The 25,164-nt window shown below is 37.6% G+C and overlaps 1 protein-coding gene across 8 annotated transcripts in view; it reads right to left on the bottom strand.

Annotated features, from left to right (window-relative positions):
* Window positions 1–25,164, bottom strand: part of LOC6031102 (syntaxin-1A) — an 87,348-nt gene that overhangs the window by 51,702 nt on the left and 10,482 nt on the right. For 7 of the 8 annotated variants that reach the window (XM_038261723.1, XM_038261724.1, XM_038261726.1 and 4 more), the window contains exon 3: window positions 10,396–10,404. The exons of the other annotated variant lie outside the window; for it this stretch is intronic. In XM_038261723.1, the coding sequence (XP_038117651.1) occupies window positions 10,396–10,404 (9 nt within the window). The remainder of the gene's footprint in view (window positions 1–10,395; window positions 10,405–25,164) is intronic. 8 annotated transcript variants of the gene reach the window in all.

Here is a 25,164-nt window from a genome sequence, read left to right on the forward strand (position 1 = left end):
AAAACGAACTGCGCGTCCCGAAAAGCAAAACACTACTGATGCCATTATTTAATAATAATAGCCAATCACCCCGTGCTCTCGAACAGCGACACAAAAGAGACGGAAAATAACACGAAAAAACAGGACTGCGCGTCCACACAGGCACCGCACTACTCGTTAATGGCGTTGAATGTTTATTACAGAAAAAATCGTATAATGATGAAAAAATCTTTCAAATTTCACGAAAATTCGATCATTTAAGATTTTTATTGTTTTTAGGACCTCGAATATCTATATCCTTACCAAAATCAGGGCACCGAGATCGATCCAGTTATAAAAAGTGCTTCTTAAAAGATTGTTTCTTGATCCAAAAAACATGTAGAAAAATTCTGAATAACCACATCGTTTTGATAAAAGGTAACACGAACTCAAATAAAAACAAACTCGATTGTCGGTGGGTTCGTCACATCGACCTGAAATTGCCCCATTCCTCATCGAAACGGCAGCACGAAACAACCGGAAAACTATTTAACGAAGCCGCCCAAGCCCTCAGCGGAACCATTGAAACGATATATTTTCTAGAGTTTAATTAAATTTCCACGATTTAATCAGTTTTTGAGGCTTTTATGACTAATCGCATATCCTCTTCTGGTTATCGTCACTCTCTCCCTCGACGATTCTCCCGTCGTTTTCTCTCCCAACAAACAACAAAAAAAAAATGAACAGACACGTGTATGTATGCGCGGCTGTATGTGTGCGAAAAATGCTGTTGCATGTTTTCCTCTCTCTCTCTCTCTCTCTCCGTTTGCAAAACATCCACCCACCCACCGACAACCGCGAAAATATATTGCCGCGAGAGAATGATCATCACACGCGCAAGGATTCGACTTTTTGATCAGAGTTTTACTTTGCTCTCTCACCTGCTCGCCGCTCGCGTCACTACTACCAAGCCACCATTGATGGCACAGATGACATCCACACACATGGCTGCTGGCGTACGGTGGTTGTATGTGTGCTTACGCACAAACACACATACAGTCGTGTGACGACACCCACACACACGTGTGACGTACGTCCATTAGTCACTTTCTCTCACACGAGGACGACTAGTGGAGAAAGCGCGCAAAAAAAAAAACAACAAGAACACACAACGCAGATTTTATCAGACAAATGTCTGTGTGTTTTGAGGGTGCGTGAGGGTGAGTTCCACGTGAGTGCCAGAGGCCACCCACCACACGCTCGCTTCCGGAAGCGAATTGGGCACAAAATTGGCAGAAAGTGGCTGCGTGTGGGAGGGGGGAAGGGGGGAGGGTCGAAGGACAATCCCCAAAACGAAAAAGTCACGGTGTGCGGTTCGACGGTGGGTGGTAGAGGTTGAAAGGGGGGTCTCACTAACGGATTTCGACGGCAGTGTGGCAGCAGCATGCCGACCAGAGCGAATCCCCGAGTGCGCATGATCCTTGCCAAAGATGCAGACAAATTTTCGAAAAGTTGTCCACTTTTGCGGATTGCTTTGGGTGGAGAGGTTTCTGGGAAGGGGGAAGAAAGGAATTCAAGTACGGAACCAAAAGAAAAACAACATTGTGTGAAAAGGGCGAGTTAAGCGAGAGCAAGTGTATCCTTTAAATGGAAAAAAGGGTTATCTTGATACACCTGATGGCTCACATCGTGATCACAAACGAGTGTTTTCTTTTATTTTGCGCTCTCCACCCCTACAGAACAGAAACATTAAACATTGCTTCACTGGTTAGTGTTTAAAGCGAGGGGAAAAGTTCAAACGCGATAGACCCACACCACGAATGTGGAATATTTGCACGATGCATGTTGAAATTTTTTCCCTTTTGATGAGTTTAATAGTTATGTCTGCATTAATGTTTCTGCATTCTTCAAATGAAAGAAAAATATTTTTTTCTGCTATAATGTCAGAGATGGTAACATTGGTTTGATAATACAAAAAAAAACATTATTTTTCGAAACATGAATGCAAATCTCGTTTTTCCGACTTTTCCAGAAGCTCAAGTAATGGCAATTTCTTACCCACACACGAATGATAATCAAAAACTGATAATGAAAAATAGTCAACATCATCCATCGAACAAAATTTCTAAATAATTTTTAAAAAGCTGTTGACAATTTAAGTACAAATGGGAACATAACAACAAGAAATTATTTATTTTAAAAATGCTTCAAAAAGCACTCATAATTTCGATTCTGGCAAAAAATTCAAACAATCGAAAAACCAAATATCTGACGACACGACTTTTCGACACATTTCCTTTCGACAAAAAAATACTAATATTTTGATTTTTTTTAATTAAATATACTTTATTAAATCTTTCTTATAATAATAACATTTGGTTTACATAATAAGTGGTCAGCTGTGGCTCTTCAGCTTTAGTTTGCTTTTCGTGATTTAAACACTGTTCATTTTTATAACTTGAAAAGTATATAATTTATCATTTTTGTAACACTAGGTACAAAAATACTAATGATTAAGATTAACATAACTTTTCTTTTGAATTGTAGATCGAAAATTACTCTAAAATTTCACTCAATAATGATCAATTTAAGTATTAGGGCTGATTTTTAGCAAGCGGAAATGTTTGAAAATTGTGTTTTGCCAAAAACGGGATGACACAATGGTACAAATTGTGTTTTGCCAAAAACGGGATGACACAATGGACAATGGTAAAAACTCAAAATTTTCATAATATATTTTACCATTCCCAAATATTTTTCTGTCATGTATTCAAAAAGTTAATAATTATAATTTCATTTAACACGAAAAACATTTGGACACGAAAAACATTTGCATTTGGATGTGATAGTTAAGTTTATTTCTATTAATGGAAATGTATCTTTTATCAACATTTTATGCCCTTGAAAAATTTACGGGTATCAAAAATTTAGAAAAAATATTTGATGTGTCTTAATTAATCAAGTTTATAAATTTTAAATATTTACTACAAAAAAATGTCAGACTCAAGTTGGACGATTCCAAACATTTTTCAAATGTTTTAAGTACTTGGAAAAAGTAAACAAAATAATAACACGATGCTGGTCACAGTCATGAAATTACGCATTACTTAAAAAAAATGTTTTTCAACATATTTTTATTATTGTTTAAAGTTTACTTGGACCTTTTTTTGAAAACCTGATCAAAAAATATAATCTTTAAAGTCGTTACATGTAACCACAGTCATGAAGCGCTTGGGATTCCCTAACTATCCCGACATTTATAAAAAAAAACACATTTCCCGACTTTTCAGATTCTTGGAGAATTTTAACGATTTCCCGACTTTTCTTTTTCACAGATATCATTTACAAAATAATTAGGAGTTCATATTTTATTTATTAATATGTCATATTTTACCTCTAATCGAGAGTCATGCTATTTCAGTCAAATTTTCGAAAGGCTGGGAAAATAGCGAGTTATATTTTGCCAACTTTGTTACAATTTCGGTAATTTCCGGTAGGGTTTAGTTTATTACAAATGGCACTATACACTGCCGTTGATCGCATAAATGTCCCATATGCAAATTTATTACTGTAAGAAAATCTAGCTTTACACATTTTTATTTTTGTCTTCCACTTTTAAACCATGTCAATGTCATTTGAAGCAATTTTGTTGGAGATATCAACATTTATTTCTGAGCTATTCTAAGCTTTTTTTCTAACAAATTTACCTGAAGCATTATCCCTCTACAACCCAACCCCGCCTTTAGCCGGACTTCGATCTGAAAAATCATCAAAAATCCATTTTTTAACCAATTTTTGTTCTTTAAAAACGCATTGGAAAGAAGAACTCATGAAATTTTAGAAAATTTTAGGGTTAGAAGTTTGACTTGTTTTATGTGACTTTGCCAATGTTTTTAAAAATGTCATTTTTTACGGTCAACTTTGGCTGTGTTTTTTACTATCATTTCCTACATTTTAAGTAAAAATAAGTATGCAGTGATTTTTATAGTGTCCCAGACTATGCCTCTATACATTTTCTCAAAATTTAAATGAAAATTATGCCATTCTATAGCAGAAAATGTGAAAACCAAGTAAAACATTGGAAAAGAATCTGTAAAAACATGAAAAAATTAGATAGGCAAAATGTAGGAGGTGTTAGAATAGGTCAAAAACTACCAAAAACAAACCTTAACTAAACAAGATAAATGCAAATTCATATACTTAAAAATAAAACAAGAAAAAAATCAAACAAGAGAAGTGAAGTTTTTCGTAGAACAAAAGTTGCTCAAAATGATCTCCTGAACACGGAATTTGGTTGAGAAAACCATCAACATTATTTTTCGCCCAAATTCCTCATAATTGCATTGCACACAGGTTAAATCAAACTTTGTCGCATATCAGAAAAAATGTCATTCTTTCAATAAAGTTATCGATGTTGTTTGTTTATCGATGCATCGGCTATTTTTGGCAGTTTGATTGTATTTATCATGGAATCAAAACCTCCGAACAGATTGCTTATTAATTTTCTATCAAAACGCATTTTTGCTAACTTAAACTCTCAAATAAATGGCTGACCAACAAAAAAACTTATTTTTGGAATTCCGTCTTGAAACTACTTACTTTTCCTGTCATTCTTGAACGACGAATTTCAGCACTCTTCGTATTTATCCAACTCGGTGAACCTCGTTGGATAAATGTACGACTCGTGCTGAAAAAATCCTATTTTTGCAACTTGTTGCATAAACTACTATTTTAAGATTTATCACTATCTGCCAGTTTTCATTCTAATATTGAAAGAAATGGTCGTATATCTTATATTCAAAACAACCATAAAAAAAACAGTAGTTCTATACAAAGCATCACTAGTGCTACTCTAGATTTGCTTTGCATGACTTGCTCTTGAAACGAGACAAACATGGAGTCAGAATGTTTCCAGAACAGCTCCTTCTAGGTCGTAAACAAACAGCATCTTGATGGGATTCAAATGGACAGCGGACAATAGTTAAGTATGGCAATGGAATGTGTGCCAAAATTCAGCGCATATGAATATTTTGTGCATTCAAAGGGATATTTGCAACGAAATTTGAGCAAAACCAGCAAAAGAATGCGGAACTCACCGACCCCACCTGCTATCACATCGACCAACCCTGAACTTGACGAGCCTGCTCCGATTGGTAGACTAACTGCTTGTAGCGAATCAGTTATCGAACGACGCACGTTTAGTAAACAGAAAACGCACACAGGTATCGGTGCGGAGTTCGTTGGCGTCTAGGCGTTGTTACCTTCAACTTTGAAGAAACGCAACCAACAACGAAAATCGTTGTATATATTTTTACGAGTGTGTGTACTGGTGCCAATTTTTCTCAAGCATGCCTGCGGCCATACTTGGACCCAGACACGTACACACATACAACACGTCGATAAAATCAGTACAGGAAAAAAGCTCGAAACAGTACTTCTCTGAGTACAACTTCTTATCAACCCCATCGCATAGGCTTCGTCGCTGGTCGTCGCGATGATCTCTCGCCCTCCCAATTTTCCGTGGCGTGCAACGAATGCCATATACCTTACTCTCTGTGTTTTTGGAGTTCATACCTTGACCTTCACACACTTGAACAAACGAACGAACACCACCGCCAGCAGCGCCGGTTGATTTTGGACCTTGGCGGGGTGAGGTGAGTCAGAGCCAGTCAGCCAACCAACTGGCAGTTTTAGTGTCTAACGAGCGGTGCATTAAAAACCGCCAAGTAATTCTGTTGTTTGTTGTTGTTTCGTGATTCACACCGTGGTGGAACCTTATTTGTGAATCAGCCGAAATAATGAACTGTGCTATCGCGAGGATTGCCTCGGCAAGATAATGGGAACGGTATGAAGTAAGAGTAAGTCACCTGGTAGGTATTTTTTGTGGCACGTTTCGATTGTTGAGAAGCCAACAGTACTAGCTTTTCTTAAGATTACGAGGATTTACAGAAACTTCAGATTAGGTTAAACAGTATTCTCTAACCAGGATCTCAATTGGTTAAGATTCCCATCACGAAAAACTTTTTCATGACGTCATCGACATTGAACCTGCAGTTCAGTGCGGGGTCCACGGGCGGTGTCGGCGCCAACTCTCGGTCGGCGTCCGTATCGGCTCGGATCACGTACTTCTTCGAGTAATTCAATTCCACTCCAAGCTACAAATTAAGTGGCCTTCGCCCTCCCTCATTTCACACCACGACGTCCGGGAACGACCTTCTCCCATCAGCACAACCAACAAACGGGGCACAAGTGTTGTTGTTACATAAAATAATGTGCTGGATATATAGGTATTGTACCCGTGTACGGCTGACGCCGTCCAAATGAGATGAAGCGATGAAAACAGAATGATAAGTTGATGACGCAGCGCTCGAACCAGCACAGAGAGTATTGGGTCGATTTACTCGTGAAACCACAATGAGCTCGTTCGTGACCGCCAGTGATGTCATCTGCATCTTGGCGTTACCTCAGAAGAGCATCCAATTGGGATTCTCCGAAGATCTGCGAGAGTGGTTTGGTGAATCACAAGTTTGCAGCTCGAGCTTAGTCCACAATTGAACGTATTCATCAACGCAGATGCCATCATCGCCGTCAGTTCGTGGGAACCCGTAACTCTTGCTCGGGATTGTGGGTGGATGACCATACTTGGACAAGTCGGGACTGCCGTTGACTGTTCGACATAAACGTCGATACGGTGTGTGTAGTTCATCGTTTGGAAAGATTAAACTTAGCCAGGCCAGTTACGCCACGTCAATAGGATTGTCCAAGAACAACCAGACGGACTCTGCTCCAAAGGGCTTCCGCAAGGGTTCACAAACTTCCACCCCAATACGGAAGCCCTTGAAACGCACCAAACATACGACGACAACCACTTCTTCGCAGACTTGGCCCCAAGGCACACGGGGTGGGGGGGGATATAAAAACCCATCGAAGGAGAATAAATAAAGTCGAAAAAGTTATTACGGTTCGTTGGCGGAGTCGCGCGAGCGCGTGTGTGTCGTCGTCGTCGTTTACATCCCTTTTCCTCTATTTTTACCTTTCGGAAAGGGGACTTTGGTGGGGGTGCTTCGGAACCCGACGAGTCGCCGTAGAAGAAAAAAAGCCCCAAAATTAGATTCCCAGAATGCGAGGACAAAAACCCAAAAAGGCTGGCACATTTAAGTAAGAATAAAATTACAATCAATTTTCCGTTGGCATGTTTTTCTGCTATTTTTTTTATTGCCGCGTCTGCTGGGGTGACACAGGGAGGTCCTCCGTCAACCAATGACCGATTTCAGGTTGACGTGGCCAAGTTCGATGGCCCACGTTCGTTCTCTCGTCACGGTTACGTAATCGATCTCGGGGTACACGTAATTGACCCCACACGGAATTGGTGTCAACTGCCGTGTGTTGCGAGCCGGTCCGTGTTTTGCTGAGTTATGATTTGTTTTCTTTTTTTTTTTTTTTGCTTGCAATGTTTACTTGACATAGTAAAGGGTTTTCCCTGGGATCGAGTAGGTCTTTAGAACAGTGAAGAACGTTTTGAAGTTGAAAATTCGTTACAATTAAAAACAACTAAAATTTGGCACTTTGTGTAAAGTTTTTGAAATCTATTCTGACATGTTTCGACCTATTCTCGTCACTTCTATAATTTGTAGAGCGAGAATTCCCGGGATTTCCCGAAAAATAATATTTCCCGGGAATTCCCGAAATTCAAGTGGAAGTATAGATTTTCCTTACTTTTTTGGTTCCAATTTATAAAAATTTATATGTACTGGGTTAGGCCACACAAGGTCCATGCACTATTGCTGGAAAAAAAAAAATGTTTTTCAATAGTATTTGAAAAATAGTGACGTTGAAAATTGTATGCAGCATTTTGGGGTGGCTTTGTACAAAGTATTTGTTGTTAAAATCAGATTTAAAGTGTTCAAATTTTACACAATCACTAAGGTTGCTGGTAAGTTTTTAAGAAGAAAAATAATTAATGTGTAAATTTACTTAACTTAGTTTATAAGCTTTTAAAAATATACATATAAATTTTAGGTTAATAAAATGTCAAAATTTTGCCTAAAAATCGTAAAAATCAGTTTTTTTGATAAAATTACGGTCTAGAACAAGTTATTTGCCATGAAAAACATAATTTCTGCATGATTTTATTTTTTGGCTTTATGAGTCAACGTTATTCTTAAACATATTCCCTTGAAATGGTAACAGAGACAAATTTAAAAGCATTTTTATGGTTGAGAAGCATGGATTTTACTCACTGATTCAAAATTTGATTTTAAAAATAATACTCCTAAACAAAAAAAAATCAGTTGATTTTTTTTATTTGGTAAGAGTTGAAAGACAGCATAAAGTTGTATGATTTTTAAAGCAGTCAAGCCGTCAATTGACCCCCACACTCATTTTGAATATTAAAGTTGCTGTTCTATAAAATTTTGTTGCAAAATATCATTTAGAAGCATGATGAAATCAATTTTCGATAAATTTAAAAAGTCCCGGGAATTCCCGGGATTTCCCGGGAAATTTGTTAAAAATTTCCCGTTTCCCGGGAATTTTGTAACCCCGGGAAATTGGACGCTTTAACAATTTGTCGCTATTCAAACAACATTCTAATACTTTAATTTGAGCTATTAATTACTTTGAAATAGCTCAAAACACTTAATAAAAGCTTAGATCCATGTTCAAAGTTCTGATAGGCTGATAATAGAAATAATTAGGATAATCAGGACATTTACATACAAAGCAAAAATTTTGATTCGGGAAATTTTAATCGAACATTTCAACCGTAATCCAGAGTGACCACCAGATTTTGATTTTAAAATTCCCGATTTTTTTCCTATTTTCTCTCAAAATCAAATGGTATTTTTCCGGAATTTGTTAACATCAAATCACTTTTTTTTAATTTAATTGACGCGAGTATCAGAAAACTTATTAAATGCATACATTTGGTACTGGTATTTTGTTTAAAAATAATCATTCATATTATTCTTAAAATCAATAAAATCTAGAACTTTGAAGAATCATACAGAGTATTACTGTAAACCAGGAAATAGCTGTCAAGACGTTTTGAAAATCATTTTCATTTTTAATTATAAAAATTCAAAATTTGAAACTGGGTGGATTGAAAGAGTACATTGCTTGCAACAGTTTTGTAAATGTTCAATGCTTCTGCCCCATTCTTGGAAAAAAAGCTGGCAAAAAAATGCTATAAAAATATTCAAACTTTGATATTTTAAAAACGACTAATTGTGATCTATTTGATATCTTCGGCAAAATTGTAGGTATTGATGTGAAACATTCTAGAAAAAAAGTTACAGTCCAAAAATAACATTTGTTTTTTAATGTTTAATGTTTAACAAACCGTAGAAATCAAGATTTCCCAACATTTTCCTGGATTTCCCGGGTTTTTCCCAAGGTTGCCATAGGATTATCTGAAACCATTATGTATCGGGATTTTTAGTATGTTTATGTTTAATTTTTAGTTTTCTCAGATATTTGGAAATATTAATTAACATTTCCAATCACTTTATATTTTCCTTTAACCCACATTTTCCTTTTTTAGGATAACAATAAAAATTTTAGTAAGTTCTCAATATAATACCATATGTAATTCTAATCGAGATATAACTAGAAAGAATATATGAAAAGGTACGAAACCTTCAATAATCAAAGCCCATGAAGCCTCTACAGGATCAAAGCAGAGATTCTTCCCCACGATAAGATTTCCTCAAGGCTCCCCACAAACCGCCTCCCCTAGCATGAAAATTTGCCCAGACTATCCGGGGCCACACCTTGTTCCCATAATGAACTCCACAAGCCCTCGGCGGCGAAAAGAAATCGTTATAGTGGCCTTTGCGACCGGTCGGGCCACCGAAATGACCTAGAAAGCTGGCGTCCGGACGTATAGCTGGAGAACCAAAAGAAAATGCAGGCCCATTTCACCCCCCGCAACAAGAAGCAAACAAAGCAGGAAAGAAAACGTCGAGCATCGAACGCGAAAATTCGTGGAAATTAATTCTTGAAGGGAAAAACTGTAAGGAAAGAAGCACTGCTCAAACTCACCTGGAGCACTTTTATATATGTATAGTTAGATAGGTAGAAAGAGAGCAGCAACTGGCGCAACGAAAGAAGAGTAGAAATAATCTAATGGCAATAAACAGAATGAAAAGAAGGCAGAATCTAGCGAAGATAACAGCCGATAATGGCAACAGTCTGCAGCAAGGGAAAGAGCAAAGTGCTTAGCATAATGATACCAGAAAATGTTTGGCTAGTTTCGGAGTTTGTATACTGTTTTGTTTTTGTTTTTTTCTTGCACACCCGTGGAAAATTTTCCAAGCGAAACTAAGGAACACAAAAAATCTAGCGACAGAAAACATCTAAACTAGTGGGAAACAAAGTAATGCTTTTCACTTGGAGTGAAACCAAAAATGGTAGAATAATAGAGAGTGATATACTAACCGCTAAATCCTGTTTTTTGTTAGTTTTGCAAGTATTCACAGTTTTACATTGCACAACGAAAAACACATCCAAAACCAAACACGTTTTACACATTCAGATGATGTTGTGGTAGGCATTGTTTTTTTTTGGTAGCAGGAGATGATGGTTGGTGGTGGTACAGTAGTAGTAGATTTTTAACAGTAGTAGTAGCAGAGGTGGTGATGGTGATGGTGGTACAGTAGTAGTAGTTACAGTAGTAGTAGTACAGTAGACAGAGACAGTTATGGAAATAGAAAACAAAAAAACACTTATTTTTACATTTATTTACAACGGTCATTATATCGATATATTAAATATGACATAAATAAATGAAACAGAATAAAAATCTATGCAAAACTGAAGATCGGAGATGTTTTTGGGAGCATTGGATGTGGTAGGTGACGAGGTTCATCAATGAATGACTCTACAAATCATAAACGAGTTTAGCCCACATTGCAACATTGTTTCCACTACGTATACACCATATTAACCTAAGAACAACACAGCAAGAGGGAGTGATGCTTTGGATTTCAAAACAGCAAAACAGCACGCCGACAATACACACATTCCCGGGGAATACGAAGTGGAAAAACGATCCAAGGACAGTCTGTGTGTCCGGGGAGGGGGGACGAGACCCAGACCCAGAGGCATCGACAAAAGGCAGCAAGAATGACAGAGGGTACAAAAAAAATGTAAATATTTATGAGTGGAAACACATATTTGTGCTAATGGCCTCTGGATTGCACCGTTTTCCACCCGCTTAGCACAGTCAGGTACTCTCTGAGCAAGAAGGTACTGCTGCTAGAACAACAACACTGTCCTCGTCTCGTATTCAAACAGTTGCAAAATGTGAAGACTAAATTATGCGGAACTGGAAGGCAGCACGGGGAAAAAAGTGAAATAAACTGGGGAACAAATTATAAGATACACACACTCACACGACTCACAATGGGAAGCTAAAGTGGGGTGGAGGTAGTCTACTATACCGGAGAATCACTGAGATACAGACAATGAGCCTCCTTTAGTAGAGCTTTGGGTAGAACCGAATGTCAAATCGGAGTAGTACGCGTTAGACTCATAACTTAACTTATGAAACTCATGAAACTGCTTTTTGTACATTTTGTACATTCCATCACATACTCAGACTTCAGTCTTCTCACGCAAACATTCACCATCCACATCTCTTTGCATCTCTTTATAAGGAAAACGTCGAACGGATGGAGTCTGCACATGCAGTACTTCACCAAATATGAAAACAGTAGAAAAAGAAGAAGAAAATCGAGTTGGGGGGAGGCACAGCAGACACCGAATAGCCAGAGGGGGGCAAGAAAATCCCACCCTCCAACTTCGCAAAGGACGACGGCGAATCAGAACAGGAAAGCTAAAAAGAAGAAGCAATGTTTTGTCGGACTGCCGTCGTCGTCGGTGGATCTCGCTGCTGTGTGGCCATTGAGCGGTATTTTGGGGAGCGCGCGCGCACACCGAAAAGGAAGCGGTTTTCTGGTTTTTCCGGTGCCTTTTTTGCCCCGCTACCTTGAAAATCCCAACCCAAACCAACCACCCCCGAGAAAGATGCCGGGGAGTCCCCCTCCTTTAAGGGGAGGGTACCGACTTCTTCTTTTGGGGGAATCGATCGGTTTAGGTCGTGAGACACAACATCTACGGGCAAGTCATTCAAGATTTTAGGGTCAAGTCGAGATGTTTTTTGTTGTTCTGAGTCATCCAGAATAAAAATGACCTGGAATACAGTACTTGAAATCTACGTAAATAACTTGGGAATATTTTTTTTTAATTTTCGGAAAATACTATAACAAGATTTGTTATTCGTCGTTATTACTTTTTTGTTATTGAGTTGTTATTGTAACACTTTTAGTTATTCTTCGAACAAATCTTTGTCCGATCAACCCAATAACAGTTGGAGGTGTTCTTCCATAACAAAAAATGTTATTCTAAAGCTGTTTTGGCTTTCAACCAATATCAGACCAATTACAAATTTTGTTATGATAACATAAACTGTTATTAAACCGTTATGCAAAAATGGATTTTTCAAGAAGATTCCATAACACATTCTGTTATTTTAACAGTATTTGTAATTGAAATGGCATGAATTTTGTTTTTACCGTCTGCTCGGGTATACCGCCATAAAACATGATTTAACAAATTTCGCGTTTATGGAATGTTATTCATTGGGACTTTTTGGCATAGCTGTAAACTTTTTTGATCACTTTTGGGGTGATTTGGTTCCTTCAAAGTATCCTGGAATACAGATCTTAGAGTCCACTTAGAGACCATTTTTGAGATGTCCTGAGTCCAAATGATCCTGGGATACAGATCTTGGATTATTCCAAAGTATTAACACAATTCTACCAAGTATTCGATGGAGGTTCATATTCAGTAATGTCCCTGGGACCATTTGGCAATACTATGTATGGGGTGTACCACTTCTGATGTATTCATCCTTTAATACAGATATTGGGGTATATACTGTAACAACACAACACATATAGACCGCTCAATATATTTATGAAAAATTATGTCCGGTTCCACCATCTGACATTTCAATTGATGGGCAATCAAATACTTTTCAAAATTTCATAGAATACATGCACTTTTTGGGAAGTTTTAGGGAGGCTAGTGAGTTTCTTAAGTATTTTGGAAATCGTCAAATACTTTTTAGCAATCATGTCGTTCCATATAAAACAAAGACACAGTTACAAAACATTTACATAAAAACAATATTGATTAGTTAGACATCGATTTATAATAATGGCACAAAAACAGTAAAATACGTTCATTATCTACATTGTAAAACAAAGTTGAACCCTTTTTTCGCAATCAGTGAGTTACTGCCTTCAGAAAACTTGATCCTGTGTTGGTTGTTGAAACCGAGAAAAAAAAACACCGAAACACACAAACGCAATACACACAACTTTAATAGGCTTAATTTGATGAAGAAACTTCCTCTTTGCAAAGCAAAATTGCGCGAGAGAAAGCAAAAAAAGCAACCACCCCGAAGCCTTCTTCTTGTGTTCAGGGCAAAATGCTGCTGCTGCTGACGTACTTGTTGGAAAACTCAGGACTGCACCAGACAGCGACATTGTCAGTCGACGTCGTCGGCGCAGCGGTTGGCGGCGTCGCTCAGTTGCAGCACCACCAACCACACCGTGCAACATCTTTTATTGCTTCGGCAGTCTTATACCCCCCCGTGACAAAGGGGTTCACGGTAGGGCTGAAATATTCCAAATATTCAAATTTGTCGAGTAGATATGAATTTCAAAGCACATCGATTCCGAACCCACCGCACCAGGTACTTCCAATGACGCAACAGTTTTGTTCCAATTTTACGCCACTTGAAGAAGGTAACGACACTTTGACGAAATGCCACTGCTGAATCATAGCATTATTTGCCGCACCGGGGCCAGGTTGCAACAAAATCGGTCCACAAGCGACCACAAGAGGCGGTGCGGTCATTTGCATAATACACGGGGGGCCGCCCGCGCACTGGACTAGCAGCGTAGAGTACACGAAAGTGTCTGCACACCGGTGTTGGCCGGTCATTTCGGGTTTCGAAAGTGGGCCTCTCCCCCGAGAGGACATTGCGAGCTGGCGAAAAGTGCAATGCTCGCTCGCGGTTACTTTGGTAAGCAGGTCGGTCAGCTAGTTGGTGCTGGAAAATTGCCCGAAAAGCATCCAGAGGGCGAGGTTTCAAATAGTAGTTTGTGCAACAAGTTGCAAAACGATGATTTTTTCAGCACGAGTCGAACATTAGTGCTGAAAATTTTATGTTTGGCAACGAGTTGCATACATTTTGCGGTAAAACAGTGCCTTTTTGCCTTCCTCACCTCAATGAGGAAAGGCTATAAAATCACTCGAAAAATCAACTGCTTTATTAGATTTCGTAGACCCGCCTTCACGTATACCTATCGACTCAGAATCAAATTCTGAAGAAATGTCTGTGCGTGTGTCTGGATGTGAGTCCGTGTACCGAAAAATATGCACACGATTATCTCCGGATTGGCTGAACCGATTTCGACCGTTTTGGTCTCATTCGATTCGTCTTGGGGTCCCACAAGACCCTAGTTGATATTATGAAGTTTAGAAAAGTACCTCAAAAGTTATGCTAAAAAACGATTTCGAATATAGTCCGAAAGATTGTAAAGAGAATGGTTTTTGTAAGAAAACCCGTCACGCTATACATTTTTAAAAAGATATTTTAAAGACCTTTCCAACGAGCCCAAAACGTTGAAGATTTGACAATCCTATCAAAAGTTATAAGCACTTAAGTGTTATTTATGCACTTTTTGGAGGCCGGATTTCAAATATTTTGATGAAAACGTTGTCCGGATCCACATGCGACCTGTCTTTGTATAGGCAATCATCAGTCCATTGGCACAATGGTCCGAAACCAAAATCTAGCGTGACAAAATTGATAGCGGCCACACGTTAAGAATAATAAAAAAAAAACAAAATAATTAAATTTGTTCCTGAAATATTTCAGCCAAAACTTGTTTCTTCTTTTACAACCACTAGATCACTTTGTACATTTTTGAGCCCTTCTAGACAATTGTAGAGCTTGTCAAAATGAACATATTTATTCTTGAAAAATGAATTTTGGTCAATTCTATCAAAAGTTATGGGCAAAAAACGATTAAAAAATGCTCATTTTCAAATTGAGATTAAATAAGATAAACAAAAAAGACCTCCGAGATATTTTCAGCAAATGTACTCTAAAATGTGTACTTTCAGATGCTTCTAAGAGCGAGGTCAAACTCCACCACCTTTTCGAGTTATTCACATTTCAAAATGGCGTCTTTTTCGTCGTATTTTGGCTATAACTTTCATTTTAAAGGTCCGATTTTTACTCTCTTGGAAGATAAATGTGTGTTTTGATAAGCTCTACAAATGTCTAGAAGACACCAACTCGCTACGACACAAGCCTGAGTTGATAAATTCAAAAAACTCATTTTTTCATAAACTTTTCAACCTAAATTACAAATATGGCTCTAGAAACTTCCCGATTGAAGATAGAGCTTTGTGCTCTTCAGCAAAGTTGCTCAGAATGGTGTTCTCTACAACTTTTCTGAAGACACCAAAGCGCTATCTCGTCATCCCGCCAAAATAAAAAATCTGAACCGCCCTAAAATTTGGACCACCCTAATGCCCACCATACCAAAAGATGCCCCTATTGACCCTGATCATTTGTCCCGAAGACACCAAAGCTCTAAATCTTAACTTGTGGCCGCTATCAATTTTGTCACGCTAGATTTCGGTTTCGGACCACTGTGCAATGAGCCTAAAACGTTGAAGATCTGACAACCCTATCAAAAGTTATAACCACTTAAGTGTTTTTCAAATTTTAAAATCGTAACAAGCTTTTTCAATTTTTCATTCAGAATGATCGATTGGACAACAACGATTATATTTTATTTGATATTTAAGTTTTCCGATAATTAAAAAATAAGTTTTATCTCAAGTAATTTACCCATGATTACAAAAAAAGTTCAAGGGAAACGATTGGAAAAAAAAAATAAATTAATTAACCCTGTATGCCCAATTTTCTTTTCGAAAATTTTAATTTTTCCCGCGTTCTCGGGGTCATTTTGAGCAACTTTTGTTCTACGAAAAACTTCACTTCTCTTGTTTTATTTTTTTCTTGTTTTATTTTTAATACATAAATTTACATTTACAGTACTTGTTCGGTAACTGGGCTGAGAACGTAGCCCTGTCACCGAATGCTGCTCGCTAACTGGGCTGAACGAAAAATAACGAGGGGACTACAGATGCATAATATTTTCTTGATGAAATATAAAAAAAAGTTATTCAAATTTATTTACAATGATTACTTTTCATAATATTGATGGTGACATGAAATTACATAAAATTTTGAAAAAAGTTTTTTTTATTTATTGAACATGATTTTTGCATCCAATAACCCCTCAGTGATTTCGGCTTGTTTTGGTTTTTTGACGTTTGTCTGCTTAGGGAGCGTTCTTTTATTACGTAACGCAAAACATCTGTTTTTTAGACCCCCCCCCCCTCGTAACAAAATTTTCATACAAATTTTAAAAATTTTGCATGGAGCGTAACATGGAGCATGGAGCGATACATCCAAATGTCTTCAAAATTTTTTTGATAACAGTTGAAAATATATATATTTAAATGCCCTGAAAACAGATTTTAACAGTTTAAGTGTGTGCTCAAACCAACCTCTTACATTTTTGCCGATTTACTCGTATGTAACCCCTTAGTAAAAAATAATAATAATAATCTTTTTATTGTCTTAAATAGCCTCTTTATTCTCAATTAAATTGAAATAGTGAAAGGAACCTTAAATTTAAAGTAAGTTACTTAAGAAGAACTGAGTAAATTTATTTTGAAAATTGTACAAAATATTTCAAAATGACTCAAGAGTTATAAAACAATTTTCGAACAAGTATACCTGAAATTCTCGACGTTTTAACAAAAAATACCAAATTCCCGACTTTTTCCCGATTAGAGTGGCCACCCTGGGCAACTTGAATATGTTACAATCGATTGTACAAGTTTTCTGAATAATTGTGTGATTTCCAAAATTCAATATCTCGAGAACTAGGATACATTGAGAAAACAATTGGAACATGTGTAACATTTCCATTGGAACACGATGGTGAGGTCAAAAATTATATTCAAACAAACAAACGCTCTAAGTAAAAATTTGGCAGCATGTTTTTATTCGCGTGGGCTTCGTAAATCAATTTTATGCCAGTTTTCTTCAAAATCTGTCCTGGATCATCTTTCTTCGATTTGTGTTTCCAGAGGTATAACAATTTTCCCATTTCTTCACGAAAAAGTTGAAATTTTAGAAATTTTGGCTTGTTTTTATTTGATTATCATTTGCCCCACAACATTTCAGGAAAAATAATATTTTCATGCATTTGGCAACATTTTGAAAAAAAAAAATACCATAGCAAAATTCAGGCTTGAAATTTGAAGTTCAATTTTTTTTTTCATTATTTACCTCACATTGAAAACCGCTGTTCTATAGAGAAATTCACTCGAAGTTTATTTGTAGACCTTCGGAAAATCCCAGTTGTAAACTTTTGAAAAGTGAGATGATAAGCAGCTGGCAACATGATATGACATTTCCTACACATTTGGAACAGAACCTAAGCAACAAGCGAATGTGCCTCTTATCATCGCAATGTACTTGCTAAAATAACGAGAGAAAACGCATTGAAGCTCGTGTTTCAATTATTCAAACACATGCTTTTTCTGATAAGCTTGAAGGGAAATGAAGCATTCAAATAAAACAAACTCAGTTTGACTCTGTTCTTTAGAATGCTGCAAACGTGCGTTCAAAAGGTCGAACAAACAGGTTTGTTGTCTCTCCAACAAGAGTCCATTTAGCACGAATCAATTAGCACAATGTGTTGATTGTTTCCCGGATTCAGTTGTCTCTCGTAGATTTCTGGAGTTACGAGTTTACTCATTTTGCAGTGATATTTAAATTATAACCAAACATCTGTATTCCTTTTCCAAGGGAAACTTTCCTCTGACATTCCTGACGGAACGTCACTCTGCAAATGTCGAGTTGTTTGAAACAATGTTTAACTTATCGGTGCAAAAAAATAAAATAATAATTTCAAAGCCACCGCACTCCGGTGGGATTGTGCACTTAGTTAGCCACAAAAGTTCCGCCCGCTTTCATTAGATAAATGTCAGCGCAGCCTCTTCAAACATTTATGAATTTCTACTGCTGCTGCTGCTGCTGCACATCTGAGAACTTGTCGTCGTTGATTTCCGAGTGGGACTCGTTCGTACCCCCCGCAGTTTCGTTCTGCTCTCGTTCTCGGGCCACATAAATAAACAAACAATCTCGCACAAGTGGTTAATCTAATAAAAAAGTACGCTGGTTTTACTCCAGCCTGGTGCATGACGATAGAGCGAAAATCTCGACTCACGACACATGCTCGACGACATCAACTGCGATTAGAGATGACGACGCTTGTCAGACGATCATTTTTTTTTTTTTTGCTCCACAGACAAGAGGATCAACTAACGGGTTAAATTGATTAGTCAATTTGCTGGCAATCAATTGGGAGTCCACCCCGGGACGGTCGTCGTTTGGGTTTAAATTGTTTCAATTGCTGAATCTCTCAGTATGGTGAGCGAAATGAACTTGATACCGAAATGATTTAGATATTCCACGCGATATCTGTAGCAGGGAGCTCAGATAACGAGTTTCAGGTCTATTATGACTGTGGTGATAAATGTTCGTGTGAGGTGTAACAGCAATCACTTCCATGGTAATTCGTTAGCACAATTATTTGCGTAGCTGTTTACGGAAGTTTGGATGTTAAGTTTAACGATTTTTGTCCATCATGTAAAAACATGAAAAAAATCTTATTTTAGCCTTCAACAAATTTTTAAGAGTTTTGCCAGGCAAAAATGTTATGCTCACATTTTTTACGACCAACTCGTGATTGGTTTCGTGCGATTTGGCCTCCCAAAACAACAACCCTGATACGCCTCCACCGTGTCGTCAAAAACGATGATGATGCCGGCGCGAGGTGGTTTATGATTCTCATCTGCGTGAAGAGAGGCAGCGCACGTATAAAATACGTCCCGATGCGGCCTAAGGGCAACATCGCCAAACGAGGTCGAAAGCTTATCGCGGCCCCCCGTTTATGGGACGTGGCGCAGTTATCGATTTCGCAGCTCGTCGTAGGTTATTTTTTCTGGCTTGAGCACGGGATTAGATTGTGTCCTGAATATTTGTAGTATTTTTTTTTTTTTTTTTTCATAAAATATAGTTTTATTAGTCGTGAAAAAATCAAATAGATGAATTAATCGCGCGACCTTCTACCAGTCGTCATATAGATGATTCCAGTGAGGATCCCAGGGCTTTTTTCTTCGCGATCTTCTCTTGGGTTTCACCGTTTTTGCTGTTTCGTTGTCGTCGTCGTCCTCTGGAGAAATATCCATTGTCTGATCTGATGGTGTTGTTTGGTGATTTTTGACCGAGGTCGATGGCAAAAATGTTGTTGTTGTTGGTGGTACTATTTCAGGCAGTGTTTTTTCTGGTGCTATTTCATTTTCTATCGCTGTTGCTGATGGTGTTGATACTGGTGGTGATAATGCTGGTAGTGTTGGTGCTAGTAGTTGTGCTGCTGGTGTTGTTGTTGTTGTTGTTGTTGGGGTTAACGCTAAATTTTCGTCACACTTCTTCCCGTGGTGAAGTGGTTTCGCACAATTGCGGCAAGTTTTGACTTGCTGGTTGTACAAAATGTAGCCAACTTCTTCCTCTACCTTTATAAAGGAAGGAATTGGCTTCTCCAGAACCATCCGGACAACTCGAACTCCGTTCGGAATGCCTGGAAAATATTCTCGCCAGACTTCTCTCCGAATGGAATTGACTTCCCCGTAGGCCTCGAGATGGGTGGCGATTATTTCGTTCGGCATGTGCGGCGGCAAATCGTGGACGCGGACTTGGATGGAATTGTCCTCCAGGAAAATAGGTATCCGGAACAATTTGCCTCTGCATCCTACCTTGTGTTTAAGGTTATGGCGTTCGGCTAGGTCCGAAGCTTCCTCTGGCGATCCCAGCTCGACGATGACGTGGTTTCGGGAATTGTTGAGTTGTAGGTTTTTAACTCGTTTCAAATCCAGTTGAAGGTCGTTGGAGATGAACTTCGAAACGGATTCGATGTCCGGTCTTACCGGCAAGACGTTATAGTCGATTACGACCGCGTTCCGGCGATATTTCGACATTTCGATCGGCACGGCCCCGGCAGGGGAGAAAGAGAACAAAGGAGATCAGCACAGGCTAGTGTTTACGTCCGACCGCTGCAAGAGCAAGCTGTCGTCTTTGTATATCACATTTTGAAATCTAAAAAGTTTTTATTTTTGAAACAGACGTATTTTGCACTAGAGCAGTGCTCTACGAAATCGATCTGTTTTTTTTTTAATTTTAATTTTTGTATTTTTTAATCAGGCTGAAACTTTTTTGGTGCCTTCGATATGCCAAAAGAAGCCATTTTGCATCATAAGTTTGTCCATATAAATTTCCATACAAATTTGGCCGTTGTCCATACAAAAATGATATATGAAAATTCAAAAATCTGATATGTTTAAGGGGACATCAAATGCCAACTTTTCAGAAATTTCCAGGTTGTGTAAAATTTTTTTGACCTAATTATGAATTTTCGAATCATTACTGATTTTTCCAAAAATCTAAATATTGGTCGCAAAAATTTTTCCATGCATTCCATGAAAACCAGGAAAATTGATGTTTTCTAAGTCTCACCCAAACAACCCACCATTTTCTAATGTCGACATATCAGCAACTAATGGTCCGATTTTCAATGTTAAAATATGAAACAGTCGTGAAATTTTCCGATCTTCCGAAAAAAATATTTTCAATTTTTTTAAATCATTTGCATGGAAATATCTCAGCAACTAAGGGTCGTATCAACAAAGTTCAAAAAACCAAAATATAGAAAATTTTCTCAGCTTTTCAAAAACATTGTTTTACAGAAGCGGGCAAATATGCGCACTAATTTAAAAAAATGGAAAACTGCGACTATTTTCAAAAAAATCCTGAAAATGGCTATAACTTGAAAACGGTGCACCTGATGAAAATTTTACTTGAGTACTTTTTTTAACAAATTTGATTTTATATCGAAAAATGAAGTTGAAAAATTTTTGCGACCAGTATTTCGATTTTTTGAAAAAATCGATATTGATTCGAAAATTCATAACTCGGTCAAACATTTTTTTCACAACCTGGAAATTTCTGAAAAGTTGGCATTTTATGTCCCCTAAAACATATCAAAAAATAAAAAAAATAACAATAGTGTTTTTTTGTTTGCAAATCAAGTTTTAGTGACAAAAAGTTTAATTAAAAATCACCAAAATTTGGTTTACCATGTATCATTTTTTTCAGTGTAGTTCTTATCCATACCTATAGCTTTGCCGAAGACAATCAAAGATCAATCAAAAAATTCCTTCAAAAGATACAGATTTTTGAATTTTCATATATCATTTTTGTATGGAAATTTATATGGACAAACTAATGATGGAATATGGCTTCTTTGGGCATACCGAAGGCACCAAAAAAGTTTCAGCCGGATTAAAAAATACAAAAAAAACTAACCTAATCCACCTATGTGGTTGATGCCTTCCTCACTTTTTACCAAAAATGAGTAAAATGAGTGGTTTGGACACACATTTCAGCTTTTTTTAGTTTCAGAAAAAAACACAGATATAGCTTATGTGGTAAAAACTCGAGACAGGGTTGCCAGATCTTCAATGTTTTGGACTCATTGGAAAGGCCTTTTAATTGCCTAACCAACGATGGGTCGGATGATGGATCCGGACATCGTTTACGTGCATATAATTGAGATCCGGATATTTGCGAAAACACGTTTTTATACATAACTTTTGAACTACTTATCGAAACTTCAAACAATTCAATAGCGATGTATGGGACCTTAAACCAAGTCGAATGCAACTGGTTCGATCAAAATCGGTTCAGCCAGTGCTGAGAAAACTCAGTGAGAATTTTGGTCACATACATACATACACACACACACACACACACACACACACACACACACACACACACACACACATACACACAGACATATGTTCAGTTTTCGATTCTGAGTCGATATGTATACATGAAGGTGGGTCTAGGAGCTTTTAATAAAAAGTTCATTTTCAGAGCAGGATTATAGCCTTACCTCAGTGAGGAAGGCAAAAATCGAATGACCGAAATCTCAGAGAATTGGTCACTACATATACACAAAATAGCGAAAGGGGAAATATACCCATTTTAATCACTCCGACAGGGGCAATATATTAGTTTTAATCAAGCCGTTCGACCAATTCTCATCACTTTTGCAGTTTTCCGTTATTAAATCAAAATTTTTGGATACGTCAATAATGGAAAGTTGTTGCTAACTTTTATTTGAGCTATTTGTTACTTTGGAACAGTCTAAATCACTTTATGAAAGCTGTAATTCTGGAGTTTTTTTTTTTTTTTTTTTTGAAAAAAAGGTCCAATGAACCAAATTTTTAAGTTTTTGCTTTTTGAGTGCAAAAACTGAAAATTTGGTGTATTGGACCTTTTAAAAAAAAAACTCCACAATTCATGATCAAAGTGCTGATAGGCCGATAAAAGAATAGGCTGAGCAAGGGTATATTTCCCCTAATTGTCTAGAGCTTCACAATGTTTAAATATTGCACTTTTTTATATGAACGCTAATTTTATCCATGACGAAAGAAGCCGTTTTGTATTTTACGTTTCTCATTGTAAGTCACCAGTCTCCATACAATTTTGTACGCTAACATACAATTACATACAAATCCTGAGATTATCTTTAAAAGAGATTTTTCAATCGATTTGGTATTCAGTAAGTTAACTTTTCATAAAATTAGGATTGCCAAAATTTACATTTTTATATTTTTAAGTTTTGTTTCAAAGATATTTTAAGTTTTTGTTTCCTATCCTTCAAAACTTTCCAAAAAAATCATTGAAACATTGGAAAACGTTGTTAACTACAATTGTGGAGTTCTTTTTTTGTAAAAAAAAATGACCAAGAAACATTTGTTTTTTTTTTATGTTTTGCTTTTAGGCGTTTTTGCATACCACCGGCCTTTTCAAAAACATCCAAAAAGCAAAAAAATAAAATGTTATTAAATAACATTGCACTCTATTTAAAAAAAACTATAGAAGTGTAGAATACAGTTAAAACAGGTAATTTTCGAATTTTTGATGGAATTGAACACGTTGATTTTACAATGTTTTACCGATCTGTTGTTTTAAATTTCAAAATGAAGTAAATTGTCCCAATGCGATTAAAATAGTAGTTTATGCAACAAGTTGCAAAAAGAGGATTTTTTCAGCACGAGTCGTACATTTATCCAACGAGGTTCACCGAGTTGGATAAATACGAAGAGTGCTGAAAAAATCAAGTTTTGCAACGAGTTCCATACAACATTTTTTGCAATTCCAAAAAACACACACTGAGTGAAATTTTATGTCAAATTTTCATGTATTTTGTCAATAAATCGTTCAAATCAAAAAATGTTGAAAAGTGTTACTTTTCGAAACAAGTGCTGAAAAGTTCAACTTTTCAGCACCCATTTGAGTGCTGAAAAGTGGAACTTTTCAGCATTTATTTTGAAAAGTGTTGCTATTCGATTCTGTTATTTTTGGTACAGAAAAGTAGGCTATTTCGTCGTTCAAGAATGACAGGAAAAGTAAGTAGTTTCACGACGGAATTGCAAAAATTAATTTTAGGGAATGCAATTTGAGGAAAAAAATCCGCCATGACATGACTTATAATTTTGAAACTAAAATTATCACTAAATGCTTTATATGTCATTACAACTATGATTTGTCCAAAATATGCAAATTACGTTTTGTTCTGGTCTATGGTCCAAAAATCAAAATTTGTAAAATCATTTAAGGGGCTTTATTTGTTACGCATTATGCAATGTATTATAAACAATTTACGATCTTTATGTAAATTTTCTAAACCAATATCAAGACAGAATATTTCTGTCAGATTGTCACCAAACTTTGCAACCTTTGCACGAGACCATAGTTCATGGTCGCGACCAGAATCACTTATCATCGCACACGGGAATGACAATTCAACGCGGTGAGTCTCATCAGAACAACACCGACAACGGCCGAAAGCACGTCGTCAGCGTTGGATCATAAATCACGGTGCGGCTTATTTAGAAATCTATAGATGTAAACCTCTTCTGGCTTGTGGAAAGTATGGAAATCGTCCCCCCTTCCTGTGAAGCTCACCACCCATGACAATGACGTCAAGCTTTGAGAGGACCAAAGCCATCAACTCTGTTCCGGTTGATGGTCAGGGTAAACCCACGCCCAAATCGTCGATTGGTGCTCATCCTACAGCATCATAATGCAACAGTGTGTGGGGGGTGTTTGTACATAAATTTTCATCATTGCAAAACACTTGTCTCGATGCAATTTTGCAGAACATGGGAAACAGATTCCTTGCAAACACCCACTCGAGGCTGGATGGAGTTTCAAAGGTCACACCACAAAAGTGCGATGGCGAGACCTTTCCCGGAATCAATCAGCGAGATGCATCCTTAATCAGTATGGCAGTACGCACTTCATCGTACCTTCCACCTTCCAAAAAAAAAAAGAAAAGAAAGGAGATTGTCGGTAGATAAACCCAAGCCAATCCAAACAACACTCTTGGCAAGAAGAGAGCTCCAGAACCATTTTTCATTCATGAAAATCACTGCCATGATTCCAAACACGCGGCTAGCACCGAGACCCTCCCATGTTGAGACCATCCCACTCCCACCACGTGTCCCCTCCCCCACCTAACTGCCTCCTTCCAAAAAGACAGACGGAACGATCCCACCCCCACACGGCACACACAAAACCGTCCTTGTGTTCCTCCCTATAATATGTGCGAAACATGAAACGCGTCATTGCGTCACGGATTTTTCCCGGAATCGCACACGAACACAAGGACTCTCACTCTCTCCCTCTCTCGGGTGGAACTCATTTTCCGCCCAAAGCCGTCGCTCTCCCGGAGTGTGGCATGCAGAGGAAAAATCGGGACTCGGTACACACACACGCAATCGAAACACACAAGTGTTGCTTCGCACTACTACAAAATCAGCTACTACCACTCTGGGAGGGGAGGACACTCCGTGGGAAACGGAACTGAGAGCCGCGTCGCGGCAGCGGTCAAAGGGAACTGTAGCGGAACG

Source organism: Culex quinquefasciatus, chromosome 3, assembly GCF_015732765.1.
Source record: "Culex quinquefasciatus strain JHB chromosome 3, VPISU_Cqui_1.0_pri_paternal, whole genome shotgun sequence".
Classification (NCBI taxonomy): Eukaryota; Metazoa; Arthropoda; class Insecta; order Diptera; family Culicidae; genus Culex; species Culex quinquefasciatus.